We start from the raw sequence: 15336 nt of genomic DNA, 5'->3' as shown, positions 1-15336 counted from the left end.
TACACTGCGCAATCAGTCTATTACAAGTACCTGTGTATATGGACTACGTTCTGCAGCAGCCACAAGATCCAAAGTTTCCTAAGCTAGGCACTCTGCGGGCATGTATCAGGAGGAATGTGAGTGTAGACAAGTCTACATAGGAAAAACTGGCAGGCTAGTAACAATCCACATACGCGAGTAGGAGCCCACATCCGACTTTGGTAGCTTAACAGTCTGCAGTGGCCCAGAATCAGACTGACTTCGGTAAGGAAACAAAGCGAAAGCTCTGTACTGGCCAAGCAGCCGGGGATAGTGAAACGCGAGATGAGGGAAGCAGCGGAAATGTTGAAACACCATCCTAACGCCTGCTGCTTCTCTCGTGTGGAGTGTATGGCCCGCACAGTTATTTTTTTGTATTTTTGTCCTTTAATCGAATTTTTGTGTTATTCAAAGATTGCAACAGTTCCTAAGCTTTTTTCGCCAATTGAGGCCATAGAAGCATGATTTTTCCGAGTGTACTACTTACCAAAAAGCGATTCCGGTAGCTCGAATCCAAGGTCTTTGTTTATAATGCCTTTTGGGTTCTTGTGGTGTATTTCCACAGAAACTTTCATTGCCTGACACGTATTTTTTTGTAGCTACCTGAGAAGTTAAATATCAATTTTCATAGATTTAGCCTTAAAATTTTTTTAATATAACAAAATACTTTCATAAAATTTTCATCCCTCATTTCACTCCCTTAGGGGCTTAATTTCCAATAAACAGTGACACAACTGTTTTTTAATTTCTGACAGACAAGCCAAATACAAATTTATACAGATTTAGTTTTGAAAATGCTTTCACAATAAAATACTTCCATAACGACTTCATACGCTATTTCACACAGGAGTTAAATTTCCTAGAAAACACGGAAAGACGTGGCTACCAATTTAAATACCAGTTTCCATTGGTGTAGCTTTAAATATCGCTTAGTAGTTCCTTGATAATTTTTTTATGTTTTATTTCCAGTTGAGCCTCTACGGACTGTGTGGTAACATCCAATTTCATTTTAGTGACTAGGTCTCGTTCTTGTTCCATCTTTGACTTCCTACCAGTTTCTTCTGAGCCCACCAAAAAGTGCCTGTTTATGCTCTTCTGACAGATTTCCTCTCCGTCTTTGGACGTTGATGCCGTTTTAAAACCTTGGTAGTTGTTCAACAACCTTCTAAATTTGTTCCTGTCAGGAATTTCTCTCTCTGAGATACCAATCTGCCTAAGATCTCTTTTATTTATTTCATTTTATTATTTTATGTATTATTTTATTTATTTATTTAAAAAAATCACACGATTTTTTATCTCCTTAGTAGTTGAATTTCCAAAAATTCTGAAACATAATTTTTTTTATTTGTAACTGAGAAACCAAATGCTTATTTTCGTAGATCTATCTTCAAAATTAAATGAATAGGTACATATTTTCAGAAAGTCTTTCATACTCTACTTCATCCCTCAAGAATGGAATTTCGAACAATCCCTTCTTAAAGGATGCCTACAGTATCGGATTCACACCCTCTCCTAAATTTCAGGTTTGTATCCTTAGTGGTTTGGGCTGGCCGACGAAGAGTCAGTGAGTCAGTAAGTCAGTCAGTTTGAACATTGCCCATCATATACAGAGATTCTGACAACACGAATAAAGAGGATGGCAGCCGTCAGAGCTGTACGCAACAGAGGAAACCCACTCCCTCCACTGCAGCAACCTGCTACAAGGTCGTTGGCACTCCTTCCGCCTCAAGAGGCGAGTTGTATCGACAGTTTGTAAAATTGTGACGCAATGCCATTGTCAGTGAGCAGTCATAACAAAACGCAACTGACTCTGCAGTGATAATTTTCTACAACATGACATACCACAGTACCCGGAAAACTACATGCCAGACGACTCTGCCCATGGAAGCCTACGCAGTAATATCCCGTTATTTGTTTGCTATCACAATTTATTACCGCGACACCACCAATATCCTGGTAAAGACAATGCCCTGATGTAAACATTTACTATTACTAAGTTAGTTTTTCTGTTTTACGACAAGGAACCACCGCTGTATCACCTCATTTTCAACGTTTAAAATGAGTCTCCATAATAACACAGGCATTATTGGTTAAAGAAAAAAGAAGTACACATATTATCGACAACAAAAAATCTTGTTTACTGAAACTAGATCAGAAAATCCAGTACATACGAGTATAAACATTTTCTATAGTTCCATCTCAAGCCGAAACAGAAATAATGCGATACACTGAAATGTAACAGTGCCCTTAGATAAGTTGCAATTCATACCAGTTGACTTACAAATACCACTGCATACACGCAGCTCTGTAATCCTGTCATTCGTGAAAGATAGATATCTACATGACTACACATGCGACCTGTCTCGCATCCAATGCTGTGTTCACATTTCTGATGGCATCTGTGTGGTTCAGCATTTGGCCAGAGACTGGACGTAATTCCATACCAACAAAAATCTGACAATATTCAGTGCAGTGTCTGACAGTTCTGCGACATTTTCTTTACCAAAGGAAAATAGCATTAGCTGTTCGCGAAATTCAGTGGATCATGTGTTAAACTCTTTTGATATGATAAAATATGAATAGACGACGTGATGCAAACGTTGTGGTTTCAAACCAGCAAACTTATCGACCACACTGTCGCGATTTCACGGGAAGACTCATGTGAAGATTTAAGCTAGGGTCAGTAACATTGTGCAGAAAACTAAAATCTGTGCAGTTAGCAATTACGTCGTATTCGAGGTCAGGTGAGACATCATGCTTACACTGGAACACTTTAAATGCATCACATAATCAGTGCTGTCTGCAACTAGCGAAGGAATTGATGATATCGTTTGGTATCTGCAGGTCTCATTAACCAACATCCCCAGAAGGCATAACGATATTTTCACTCCATTCATGCACTGTCAATTTCCGCTGTGGCCGGAGTATTTGCAAAGCTTCGTGAATGGACAAAAGACGTCGTTGGGGTGTCCAGCACTACCATTGTGATCCATGCAAGGTAATGCCATTGGAGTTACCACAATATTACCAGATCTAATTTTTAGCAAAAAACTTCATGAACCTCTTTTACCAGTGCTAAAACTAGAACGTGATATGAAATGGAACGATGCTACCACTAGGGAATTAAAATGGACGATTTGGATTTGTTGTGAGCGTGTCTGTTGGTAAAGAAAATCAGACGCTATTGCGACCAATTCTGGAATACTCTTCAGTGGACTCCTTATTAAGTAGGCATGACAGCAGACATCAAGAGAAATCAGGAAACATGCATCTAGAATAATAGAAAGCCAGTAAAGCACATACTTAAGTGGAACAGAATACTCGAAGAACTTAGTTGGAAATCTACTGTAATCTGAAAAATATGTTGGGTAAATTGGACGATCTGGCATTGGAAAAAGCATGAGCAGCAGTTACACTGCCTCCATTGTGTATGTCAATTAGGCTCCACAAGAAGAAGGCAGGAGAGATTTAGGTGTATGCTAAGGTGTGCCAGCAGACTATTCAGTGTAACTGCTTACGTAAAGGAATCAGGATGGGATGTGTCTACTGTTAGTATTAGCTACCTCCGGCCATTCAGCTGACTGTGAGGGCTAGACGACGTACAAATCTGTAGAAACCTGCAAACAGCACACTTCTACCTTTGATGATGCTTGTCCCAGACAGCAAAATCGGGAAAGCAAAACAAGAGAACAGCCTCCATGCAACTCACGCTGAAAGTGATTGGCAGTCTATAAACTACTATAACCGATAAGCAGAACAGTCTATTATGTAGCAAATGGAAAATTCGTAATGATAGTGGAGTTTGCAACCTGCAGATTAATTCTTGATAATATGCAAAAAAGCCTCAAAGCACCTGTCACTAAAGAAGCCCATCACATTAACTAGGAAAGTAATTATCGACAATGTGGTAATTTTTGTGTTACTGGTATGGTCATTGAGGAAAATTGTGTATAAGAAGCCAAAGGTTTCAAGAATGAAGCTCTATCTATTTAATTGTTTTTAATGGTGTTATGGGTATATATTTGGTTGTATGGCACTAATGGTGCAACTAGTTCAGGAGCAATACCCAAAGAAGATGAAAATAATTCTCTTGGAATTCTAAAATGATCACACTGTGGAGAAACTCAAGCTTTCAGAGATTTGCGTCATCCTCATTGTCAGAAGACCATGGTGAAGAAATTGTACAAATAGGTGAAAGCTCAAATTTCTACTTAAAAATCACTTTACTTCTAGACTGACAGCGTTTGGTATAGTTAAGTATGATAGCAAAAATAGAGACATAACTGGCATCATTTCGTTACTGCTGATTTCTACAGCTGTGTACTGTATTCCTCTAAACGCCACTGTGGAATGTATGACTGAGGGTAGCGCCAGCACTAGTCGCACCTTCTCCACCTCACTTTGGAAATGGAGCGAGGGAAAGTACTCTCGTGGTACGCCTTACTGTGCCCTTTAATCTCTCTTACCTTCTTAAGGAGCGCACATGAGTTATACAATAGACGCTGCCCGACTGTCTCACATGCTTCCTCCAATAACAGGTAACAGAATTTCCCCAACATGGTCGTGGAGTTCAAAAGAGTCCCACCTAAGTTCTTCGAGTATCTCTGTTGCACTTTTGTATGGGATTTGCTAGCCTCGTATGATTTCAGAACTTCTTTTGACGTATGGAAGCATTCCTTCTGGATAAGGAGCCCAAAGACTGGAGCAGTACTCCAGAAATAGTCGCTATGGCGTCTTATTTTCTCTACTTTATCAACTCACAACACACTCCTAGAACCGTCTCAGAAAATCGGAGTTTTCTGTTTAACTTCCACATTGCTGATATCCAGTGTTTGTCCCACTTCATATTACTAAACTTTTCAAACACTTATATACAATTCACTACAGCTATAGTGACAAGCGACACTTAATGCATGGCGTGTAATCGTGGTTATGCCTTCTGTGGATGATCCTTAATGAGTCTGGCAGACATGAAAAGAGGTCATTAATTCCTTCAATACTTACTTACAACGCTGATTATACAGGGTGGTCCATTGATCGTGACTGGACCAAATAACTCACTACATAAACATCAAACGAAAAAACTACAAAGAACGAAACTTCTCTAGTATGAAGGGGGAAACCAGATGGAGCTGTTTGGCCCACTAGATGGCGCTGCCATAGGTCAAATGGATACCAACTGCGTTTTTTAAACAGGAACCACCATTTTTATTACATATTCGTCTAGTACGTAGAGAAATATGAATGTTGGACCACTTTTTTCGCTTTGTGATACATGGCGCTGTAATAGTCATAAACATTTGGCTCACAATTTTACACGAACAGTTGGTAACAGGTAGGTTTTTTAAATTAAAATACAGAACATGGGTACGTTTGAACATTTTATTTCGGTTATTCCAATGCGATACCTTTGTGAACGCATGCTGTTACAGCGTGATTACCTATAAATATCACATTAATGCAATAAATGCTCAAAATGATGTCCGTCAAACTCAATGCATTTGGCAACACGTGTAGTGACATTCCTTTTAACAGCGAGTAGTTCGCCTTCCGTAATGTTCGCACATGCATTGACAATGCGCTGTCGCATGTTGTCAGGCGTTCTCGGTGGATCACGATAGCAAATTTCCTTCAACTTTCCCCACAGAAAGAAATCCGGGGACGTCAGATCCGGTGAAAGTGCGAGCCATGGTATGGTGCTTCGACGACAAATCCACCTGTCATGAAATACGCTATTCAATGCCGCTTCAACCGCACGCGAGCTATGTGCCGGACATCCATCATGTTGGAAGTACATCGCCACTCTGTCATGCAGTGAAACATCTTCTAGTAACATCGGTAGAACATTACGTAGGAAATCAGCATACATTGCACCATTTAGATTGCCATCGATAGAATGGGGGCCAATTATCCTTCCTCCCACAATGCCGCACCATACATTAACCCGCCAAGGTCGCTGATGTTCCCTTATCGCAGCCATCGTGGGTTTTCCGTAGCCCAATAGTGCATATTATGCCTGTTTATGTTACCGCTGTTGGTGAATGACGCTTCGTCGCTAAATAGAACGCGAGCAAGAAATCTGTCACCGTCCTGTAATTTCTCTTGTGCCCAGTGGGATAACTGTACACGACGTTCATAGTCGACGCCATGCAATTCCTGGTGCATAGAAATATGGCACGGGTGCAGTCGATGTTGATGTAGTATTCTCAAGACCGACGTTTTTGTGATTCCCGATTCTCGCGCAATTTGTCTGCTACTGATGTGCGGATTAGCCGCGACAGCAGCTAAAATACCTACTTGGGCATCATCATTTGTTGCAGATCGTGGTTGACGTTTCACATGTGGCTGAACATTTCCTGTTTCCTTAAATAACGTGACTATCCGGCGAACGGTCCGGACACTTGGATGATGTCGTCCGGGATACCGAGCAGCATACATAGCACACGCCCGTTGGTCATTTTGATCACAATAGCCATACATCAACACGATATCGACCTTTTCCGCAATTGGTAAACGGTCCATTTTAACACGGGTAATGTATCACGAAGCAAATACCGTCCGCACTGGCGGAATGTTACGTAATACCACGTACTTATACGTTTGTGAATATTACAGCGCCATCTGTCACAAAGCGAAAAAAGTGGTCCAACTAAAACATTCATATTTCTTTACGTACTACACGAATATGTAATAAAAACGGGGGTTCCTATTTTAAAAAACGCAGTTGATATTCGTTTGACCTATGGCAGCGCCATCTGGCGGGCCAACCATAGCGCCATCTGGTTTCCCCTTTCAAGCTAGACGAGTGTCGTTCTCAGTAGTTTTTTCGTTTGATTTCGTGAGATATTTGGCCCGGTCACTATCTATGGATCACCCACACTTGAATCTGACAGCTTTGCTGATTGCGCAGCATTCAGTTTTATGGTTCAAAATGGTTCAAACGGCTCTGAGAACTATGGGACTTAACATCTGAAGTCATCAGTCCCTGGAACTTAGAACTACCTAAACCTATGGACATCACACACATCCATGCCCAAGGCAGGATTCGAACCTGCGACCGTAGGAGTCTCGCGGTTCCGGACTGAAGCGCCTAGAACCGCTCGGCCACAACGGCTGACTCATCTTTATGGAGAGGGACACTTCTTTTACCTCACTGTTCACACAAGTACTCCTGCAGAATCCCGGCAGAGTGACTGATATATTTCATACTCTGACACAGCCAACAGTTGCATAGTTATTGTCTAGACCTCCCATATTTTAACGCATAGAAAGAATTTGAAAACGAAATATTTGATATGTGTAAAACTGAAAGTGTGGTTTGCTAAACGCTAAATAATTGCCTTTTCACGATGTATGAAATGCAGCGGAACTGTCAGACACTGTCAGACATTTATTGATCTGTAATCAGAATTATTATATATTGATGTCTCATCAGTATGTCTTTCGGGCTTGTGTGAAAGAACAGCCACCACACGTATATTTTAAGCAAGGCTAGCGAATGATCTCTTCAGCAAATATGCACACCAGCCTCGAACTATTACGGGAATCGGCGAAACGTCGCGAGTAATAAGGATAATAGGTAAGGGCAATGCGTCAGTAGTGTGTGGATGAGTAGAGAATTCCGATCCGACGGTAGGCTTTCCAGGGCAACGGCGTTGCCGCAGTGGATACACCGGTTCCCGTCAGATCACCGATCTTAAGCGCTGTGGGGCGTGGCCGGCACTTGGATGGGTGACCATCCGGGCCGCGGTGCGATGTCGCCATTTTTCGGGTTGCCCTCAGCCTCATCATGCCAGTTGAGGAACTACTCGACCGAATAGTAGCGGCTCCGGTCAACGAAAACCATCTTAACGACCGGGAGAGCGGTGAGCTGACCACACGCCCCTCCTATCCGCATCCTCACCTGAGGATGACCCGGCAGCCGGATCGTACCGATGGGCCCCTTGGGGCCTGTAGACGGCGCGAGTTAAGTTTTAAGTTGAGGCAGCCTTGCTAGGGTGGTCCACGCAGCTGCGATGACCACTGCGTCTGCACGGCTTAGTGATCAGAGCAGCTGCCTAGCAAACAGGAACAAATTTTCGACTTTCTCCGATCATGTAAATCAGTGCCCACTAGCAGCTAAATGTCATAATTCCTTTGTGTCTATCGTGAGATTAATTTTAATAATAATTTTGTATCCTACTTCGGTTTTCCCTCTACATGTCGCATCTTGATTTAAGTGTGAGATTTTTCACTAATCAACGCCGAGCACTCTATCAAAGTGAGGCGCGAGAATAGAGATACCACGTCTAAAACTCACAAATAAATTCGAAGGATTCATAAAGGACTTCCAGGACAGGGGACTGAGATTTGCAAGAAATAAACTTTTAGAGATACATTAACTCCACGTCTTTTATGTATCCCATGGACATGATGTAATTGATTTTTGTACCGTTTCATCTGCCTTCAAGCAGCCAATAAATTTATCATGAAACTTAAAAGCAATGTGAGGCTATGATTTTTGAACACAACGAATTTTTTGAAAAAAAAAAAAATGATGGTAATCTAAGACATCGTATTCACCACCGCCCGAGAAATTGTGATCTATAACTTCAAGCAAAGACACGTCGCCAGCCGTACCAACGCCGTGGCGCCGTTAGGACTCCAGTACGTAGAGCATATGGCGTTTCCTATGCGACAGTTTAACCCAGGAAATTGCAGACTTGGCGGCTTTGTTTAAGGAGAATGGATATTCTGATAAGCAGAGGTGGAGCCCGCACAATCCCCAAAAGTGGATGAAGGGGAAAATAGATCTTTGGCCTTTAAGGAAGGAAACAACCGCCTTCAGTCACAAATCGTGATGTTTTGTTTTCAGCCGCGCGGGATTAGCCGAGCGGTCTCAGACGCTGCAGTCATGGACTGTGCGGCTGGTCCCGGTGGAGGTTCGAGTCCTCCCTCGGGCATGGGTGTGTGTGTTTGTCCTTAGGATAATTTAGGTTAAGTAGTGTGTAAGCTTAGGGACTGATGACCGTAGCAGTTAAGTCCCATAAGATTTCACACACAGTTGAACATTTTTAGTTTTCAGCGATGACGACGAATTTCGAACCCCGGGGACTCCTCTGTGGAGCGCAAACTGTGCTTTAAGACTGGAAGAATTTTAAAGAGATTCACATCTAGAATGTGTTTCGTCCACGTGGGGAGATTAGAGCGCCACTCGGTTCTGTCAAGGACGATCTGCGACTGAGGAAGCCTCACATATACAGAGTTCTTTGTCAGTGGGGGAAGGCTTACATCGGCTGATCTATTCACACAGTTCAGAAAAGGTGTGGGCAACATTGCCTTCACACGAGGCTACAACAGTCTGAAATTCGGAAGTAGTGGAGAATTGTGTAGACGAGGGACCCAGGATGAAAAGTACGATAGCAAGATGGTTGCTGGAACGTCCCGTTTTTGAAACTGGGTTTCAAAGGTGGCTATTGAAATGAGCAGCGGCGTAGCGTGAGGGGAGACTTTGAGACTTAGTCTCCCCTGTATTCGTGCTTAAAAAAGATACAATAGCAATTCATAACAAAAATATAGATAACTTTCTGCTAAGAGCTCTAAATGTGCGAAGGCATCAGTCTTGTAGCCCGCGCCGCACCCTGAGTATTGGTGTGCCTGCCTGCTTGAGACTCGACTGCTCTCAGTCTCTGCCTCCCTCCCCTTACCTCGCTGTGTGCGCCTGCGCCCCTCTGCCGTGAAGGCCGGTGCGCTGCACTTGCTAGCAGGTATCGAGACTAGTCTCTGCCGCTTCTATGTTTGCTTTTAACACGGAAGTGAACAGTCGCGCGGTTTGTGTTCATAGTCATTCTTGTGTGATTTTAGTGCATATTTTCGTTGTGTCGCCAACATGAGCGAGCGAGCAACTGAAAACCTTATAGAATTTTTATTAAAAACGGCTTTTTCTACATTAACGTACTGTACGAAAAAAAGTGCGAATTGAAGGACAAATGATCTACTCCTATACTCAGCGTAGTTTTAAGTGAAGCCAAACAAAAACTCACTTTTCAGACAGCCTGGTACGAAAAGTATACTTGGCTGACTGCGAATGCAGTTAATAACAGATTATATTGTTTTATATGTCTTCTGTTTGGTGGTGAAAAGGAATGGTGCAATGAGGGCATTTGTACAATAAAGAACTTTGACCGCAAAGCACCAAAGCATCAGATATCAAAACGTCACCTGCAGAACAAAAAATCATTTCAGTTATTGGGCAAGAGTAGAAAGCCGCTCGTCTGACAGCAATAAAATACAACGAACAAGGTGAATCCAGTAGGAGAGTATTAGCCTGTATTATTCAAGCGATTGTATTTCTTTGTGAACAAGAACTAGCCTTTCGCGGCCATCGAGAAGATGAATCCAGCTACAAAGGTAGCTATCTGGAATTGTTGGATTTATTAGCTCAAGGAGAGCAGTTAATCCAAGACCATCTGTCATCATCTTCAACCTTTAAAGGTACTTCTCCAGATATACAGAATGATGTAATAGAAATGATAACTCTGGCAGTTAATGAGAAAATAAGATCTGAAATTCAGAACCGCAATTTCATTTCGATTCAAGCTGATGAAGTATTAGACGTGTCATGCAAGTGTCAAATGAGTATAATATTCAGATACTGTATTGCAGACAAAATTGAGGAAAGATTCGTTGGATTGTACGATGTTCCAGGAGATAAAACTGCTGAAAGTTTGTCAAAAATTATTCATGCAGTATTGAAATAATGGAATGTGGAAAGAAAAGTGGGTAATCAAACATATGATGGCGCTTCAGTAATTGTGGGCAGAGAAAGACGACTACAACAATTGGTTAAGCAGTTCTCCCTATGCGCTGTTTATTCATTGTTACGCACACCAACTGAATTTGGTAGTGTTTGTTACATGCCTCCAAATTCATACGACAAGTACGCACGTTTGTAAGTGATTTTTCAGCAAATCATCAAAATGAACTGTATTGCTAACTGAGAAAGGATTTAAACTGCCACATGCAAGCAACACTCGCTGGAACTTTCATTACAGGGCAGTTTCAAGAACATCTAGTCATTTCTCAGAGCTATATAGTGTTTTTAATTATACAATTGATGATACAGACTCTCAGTGGGACCCAGAACCTTTGAGCTGTGCTGTGAGAATGAAACGACGGATGCTTTGTTTATGTTGTTCATTTCTTTAATGTTCTTCAGTCAAAATATGTCAGTACAACTGCTTGCCATGACGAAATAAGAACTATTTTGAGAAACTTACGACAGCTAAGAACGGGAACATTCGTTGATGAATGCATTAAATGCAGTTTGTGTTTGAATGGCAACTTATCATTCCTTGACAGTCAAAAGACATCTCTCAGGGCACTAACTTATGAGATACTGGATTTACAAATTGTTCAGATGGAAATAAGGTTTCAAGAGTTTCCGAAAATCCAGTTTGTGAACTTTTGAACGAAAAGCGCTTCCCGAACTATCAAAAAGAATTACCAAAGTTGAAACTGCTTCAGTTATTAGAACAGTACCCTTTTTTCAAACAAGAACAACTTGAAAATGCACTGTGTAACATATACGCTAATGTGAAAAAACACTTATCTCCAAGAATCCTCTTAAAGTACATTGTCAACAATGACTTAGACTCTGTTTATGAAGAAACAACGAAGTTCCAGCGTTTGGTTTTGACCCTAGCCGCAACTAGAGCAAGCAGTGAACGAAGCATGAGTAGGGCCTACTCTTAAAAGAGTGAAGAATTATTTAAGGAATTGAATGTCCCACAGCCGGCTGTCGTGTTTGAGCACGTTAGCAATAAAGAAGACGCTACTTGGAGAGCTATCCAGTGATCAGATCTTTGTAGACCGAGTTATAGACTCATTCGTGGAAAGAAAAGACAGGTGCATTGCACTTGTGTACAAGAAAATAATAAGTGCTTTTTCTGTTGCTCCTGGAGTTCTACAAACTTGTCATCGTTTCTTGAACAAGTTAGTTATTATTATTATTATTATTATTATTGTTGTTGTTAGTGGCGGTGGTAGTGGTAGTAGTAGTAGTTGTTGTTGTTGTTTTATTTGATGCATTTTGTTTCATTTCTTTAAATTATTGTTTATTGTACTATTTTGTCTCCCTATAATAAATGCCCAGCTAGCACTCAAGCTTATTTCAAGGTGGATATTGAGTTTAGGTTCAGTTGAAAATTCAAGATTGAAAAATCAACCTGTTACACAGCTTATTTCAAGGTGGATATCGAGTTTAGGTTCAGTTGAAAATTCAAGATTGAAAAATCAACCTGTTACACAGTTTACATCGAGCTGTAAAAATTTAGCTTGAATTAAAATAATTTTCCCAAGCTTGAAATAAACTGTAATTTCTCTGGGAGGCTGCACAGCAGATGCGCGCGCAGCATAGCTTCCATAGACGTCCACGGGAAGCGCCACAAGCGTTTATAAGCCTGGCAGTTGCACTGAATCTGCTAGGTTTACGGCCGCTTTATTTTTGTGACGTGCATTAATGATTGTTGACTGTTGTGAAGTTTGTTTTATACTGGAAAATAGTTCGGAAAGTGTGTGGCGTCCCCTGCCTTACTGCTACACTGGGTCTGAAGAAGATATATAGTGTATTACAGGTACGCTGGTGCATTTATTCTCATATTAAAAATGTTAAATATTATTACGTAACGTAAAGAAATATCATATTCTTTTACGTAGAAAAATTGAACCTGGATGAAAGTGAAATGGATTACCAGCTAAGAAAACATATTACAAGTTGTTCAGCAAAAAGAGGTCATTTAAACTAGTTCTCTAGTATGTGGCACTAATAAATTAAAACTTAATGTTATTTTACCTTTTTAAAATCTCGCCTTTTTATATATATCGCCCTATTACATTTGTTTACTTGTAAATACTCGCGTGTGTCACACCATGAATGAATAATCGTGAAATGTGAAACGTTTCTTTGCTAATACAAATAGTAATGACATGGTGAACGGGAAAAGTGCATCAAGAACCAGTCACTACATAGGTGTCAGTATTTTTTATTTACGTAGCTTTGACTGGTCTTCAATTGCTCTTAATTTTGTTGTTCCCTAGGTGAAATAATACTGCAAGGCCTACTGGTACTTCTTACTTTTATTGTTATTTGTAATGTGGCTGAAATCTAATAAAAGGCAATATTAAAATATGACAAGGAGAACATTTTTTGTTCTTTTACATTTCAGTTCCACTGAACTGGTAATTTCTTAAATTCATTTCGATTTCATCTTTTATTTCATTTTGATTCAGTTTTACTCACCAAAATATAATTGTGGATAGAATAAACCGTCTACATTTTTCTAGACAGTAGTTTCCTTATAAGCTTACAGTATGAGGTGTACATGATTTCAAGTAATTGTTTCTTTATAATTCAGATTAAATGACCCTGAAACTGTTAGAAATAGTGATGTGTGGCTTCTTCATGAAGTCATCGCAAAATTACCCAAATGTCATCTTTACTTTCAAAATTTCAAACAAAAAGTTATTTCAAATTACTTTAAAAACCCTTTGGAATGAAGTCACCAGAAGCAGCTGCTTACTCAGTGACGTTTATACTAGTTAATGATTCTTACTACATCAGTGAGTTTGAAGTTATTTTACTAATCTGGGGCATAAATTATATTTAGGTTGATCAGTTTCAACTTTTTACATTTTTTATGTTTAGGTATGGCTAACATTTTCTTTTACCTGTTACAGGATCATTATACCAGCAGAAGTCAGCGATATATGATCCTGCTCTGGTCTGTGTGCTGGGGCCGGAGGGGCTTCAGAATAATTAAATTTTAAAATAAAACAACTTTAAACACTTTGAAAATAAAAATTTTTAAACATACATGTCTTGATAATTTTTTTCACGCCATTTCCATTCTGATATTTATTTAATTAATTAGGTTCAATAAATTCAGATTAATAATTATATAGCTTAAAACAAGCTGTAAATACCAGGCTGTATTGCATGTGTGTATATACAGCTGGAGCCAAACTTGATAAGTCAAGCTTGAAATATAGCTTGAACTCTGCCAACTTTCATGTTTGTTTCAAGCCTGAATCCAACTAACAGGCCTGTATATTCCAGCTTTGATCAAGCTTATATACTTGAACTTTACATCTGGAAACAAGTTCGAAACTGGCTTACTGTGCTATCTGGGTGTAGAGTCTCCTCAACCTTTACAACCATGCTATGCCACTGGAAATGAGGTTGACAATTTTATTAATAGACACATGGGCTTTTCCCTTACCAAAACATGGATCCCTGTACTGTCCAGTGTCAAAATACAACGTCCTTGACGTGAGACTACGGTGACTCTCTTTCTGTGTTGGTTCACTGGCGCCAATGTTCTACCAATGGCGGCTCCACAAGCCTAGACTTGTTGGCAGCATCTGAGCTGGGCGGCGCATGCACTGTGTACACTTCGAGGACGACGCTCGACATACGTTTTCAATTGAGCCAAACAAGCATCTAATGAAGATGGCGTACAGGTGGATCGCTGAAATATCGAGTTATGTTGTTTTCAGGATCCTGTAGAGGAACTAGAGGAGACCTCCCCGACACTGAGCAAGTCTAAATAGTCAATGTTGTACGAGGGTTGCACAGAAAGTAATGTACCACATATTTTTCTCAGTCATAAACAATGCTACGAATGCGAAACATTACGTATGTATTATCTGAAGTCTTCTGAGTGAGCGCGCAAAGTTTCCGTCACTTCTGACAGATAGCATAGCTGCAGGACAGTTTCAAATTGGCGTTTGTAGGTGACGTACGTTACAAGCAACGTGCCGTCATTGAATTTCTCACTACAGACTAAGAAACTGTGGGGAATATTCACAAACGCTTGTATAAAGTCTGTGGAGCATCTGCTGCCGACAGAAGTACAGTTAGTCGCTTGGCACGGCAGGTGAGGACATCAGAAGGCGCATCGGCACAGCTCCACGATTTGCAACGGTCGGGAAGACCATCCAAGGCTGTCACTCCTGACATGTTGTACCGAGCTCATGTTGTCACTTGTTTGGGCCTTTAAGTGATTGAGCTGGTGCGCTGCTGACGCCGGTCTCCATCGATTGTCATCCTGATCGTTGTGAGTCGATTTTCGATGCCTGTTTGTCTTCTTCACATCTTTGGCGGATGGCTAATTACCTGCGGCGCGCAAGCTCTGCTGGGGCTTGAGTTGGGTATCAGCTGTGTGAAGGATAGCGACGTGTGTTGCTGGCGAGTGGCCGAGTCGGTACGACGAAGGAGCGTGGGCACCGGCTGCGGCGTGTTTCGCCATTTGAATGCAGATCCGCTGCCGATAGTGATTG

General features: G+C 41.0%; 1 protein-coding gene across 1 annotated transcript in view; it reads left to right on the top strand.

Annotated features, from left to right (window-relative positions):
• Positions 1-13870, top strand: part of LOC126427022 (zinc finger protein 99-like) — a 458738-nt gene extending 444868 nt beyond the window's left edge. The window contains exon 7 of the mRNA XM_050089188.1: positions 13735-13870. Within this exon, the coding sequence (XP_049945145.1) occupies positions 13735-13768 (34 nt within the window). The 3' untranslated portion in view covers positions 13769-13870. The remainder of the gene's footprint in view (positions 1-13734) is intronic.
• Positions 13871-15336: the final 1466 nt, after the last annotated feature.

Source organism: Schistocerca serialis, chromosome 11 (assembly GCF_023864345.2).
Source record: "Schistocerca serialis cubense isolate TAMUIC-IGC-003099 chromosome 11, iqSchSeri2.2, whole genome shotgun sequence".
NCBI classification, from domain to species: Eukaryota; Metazoa; Arthropoda; class Insecta; order Orthoptera; family Acrididae; genus Schistocerca; species Schistocerca serialis.
The sequence above is the reverse complement of the archived record's forward strand: the minus strand, read 5'-3'. Positions and strand labels throughout refer to the sequence as shown.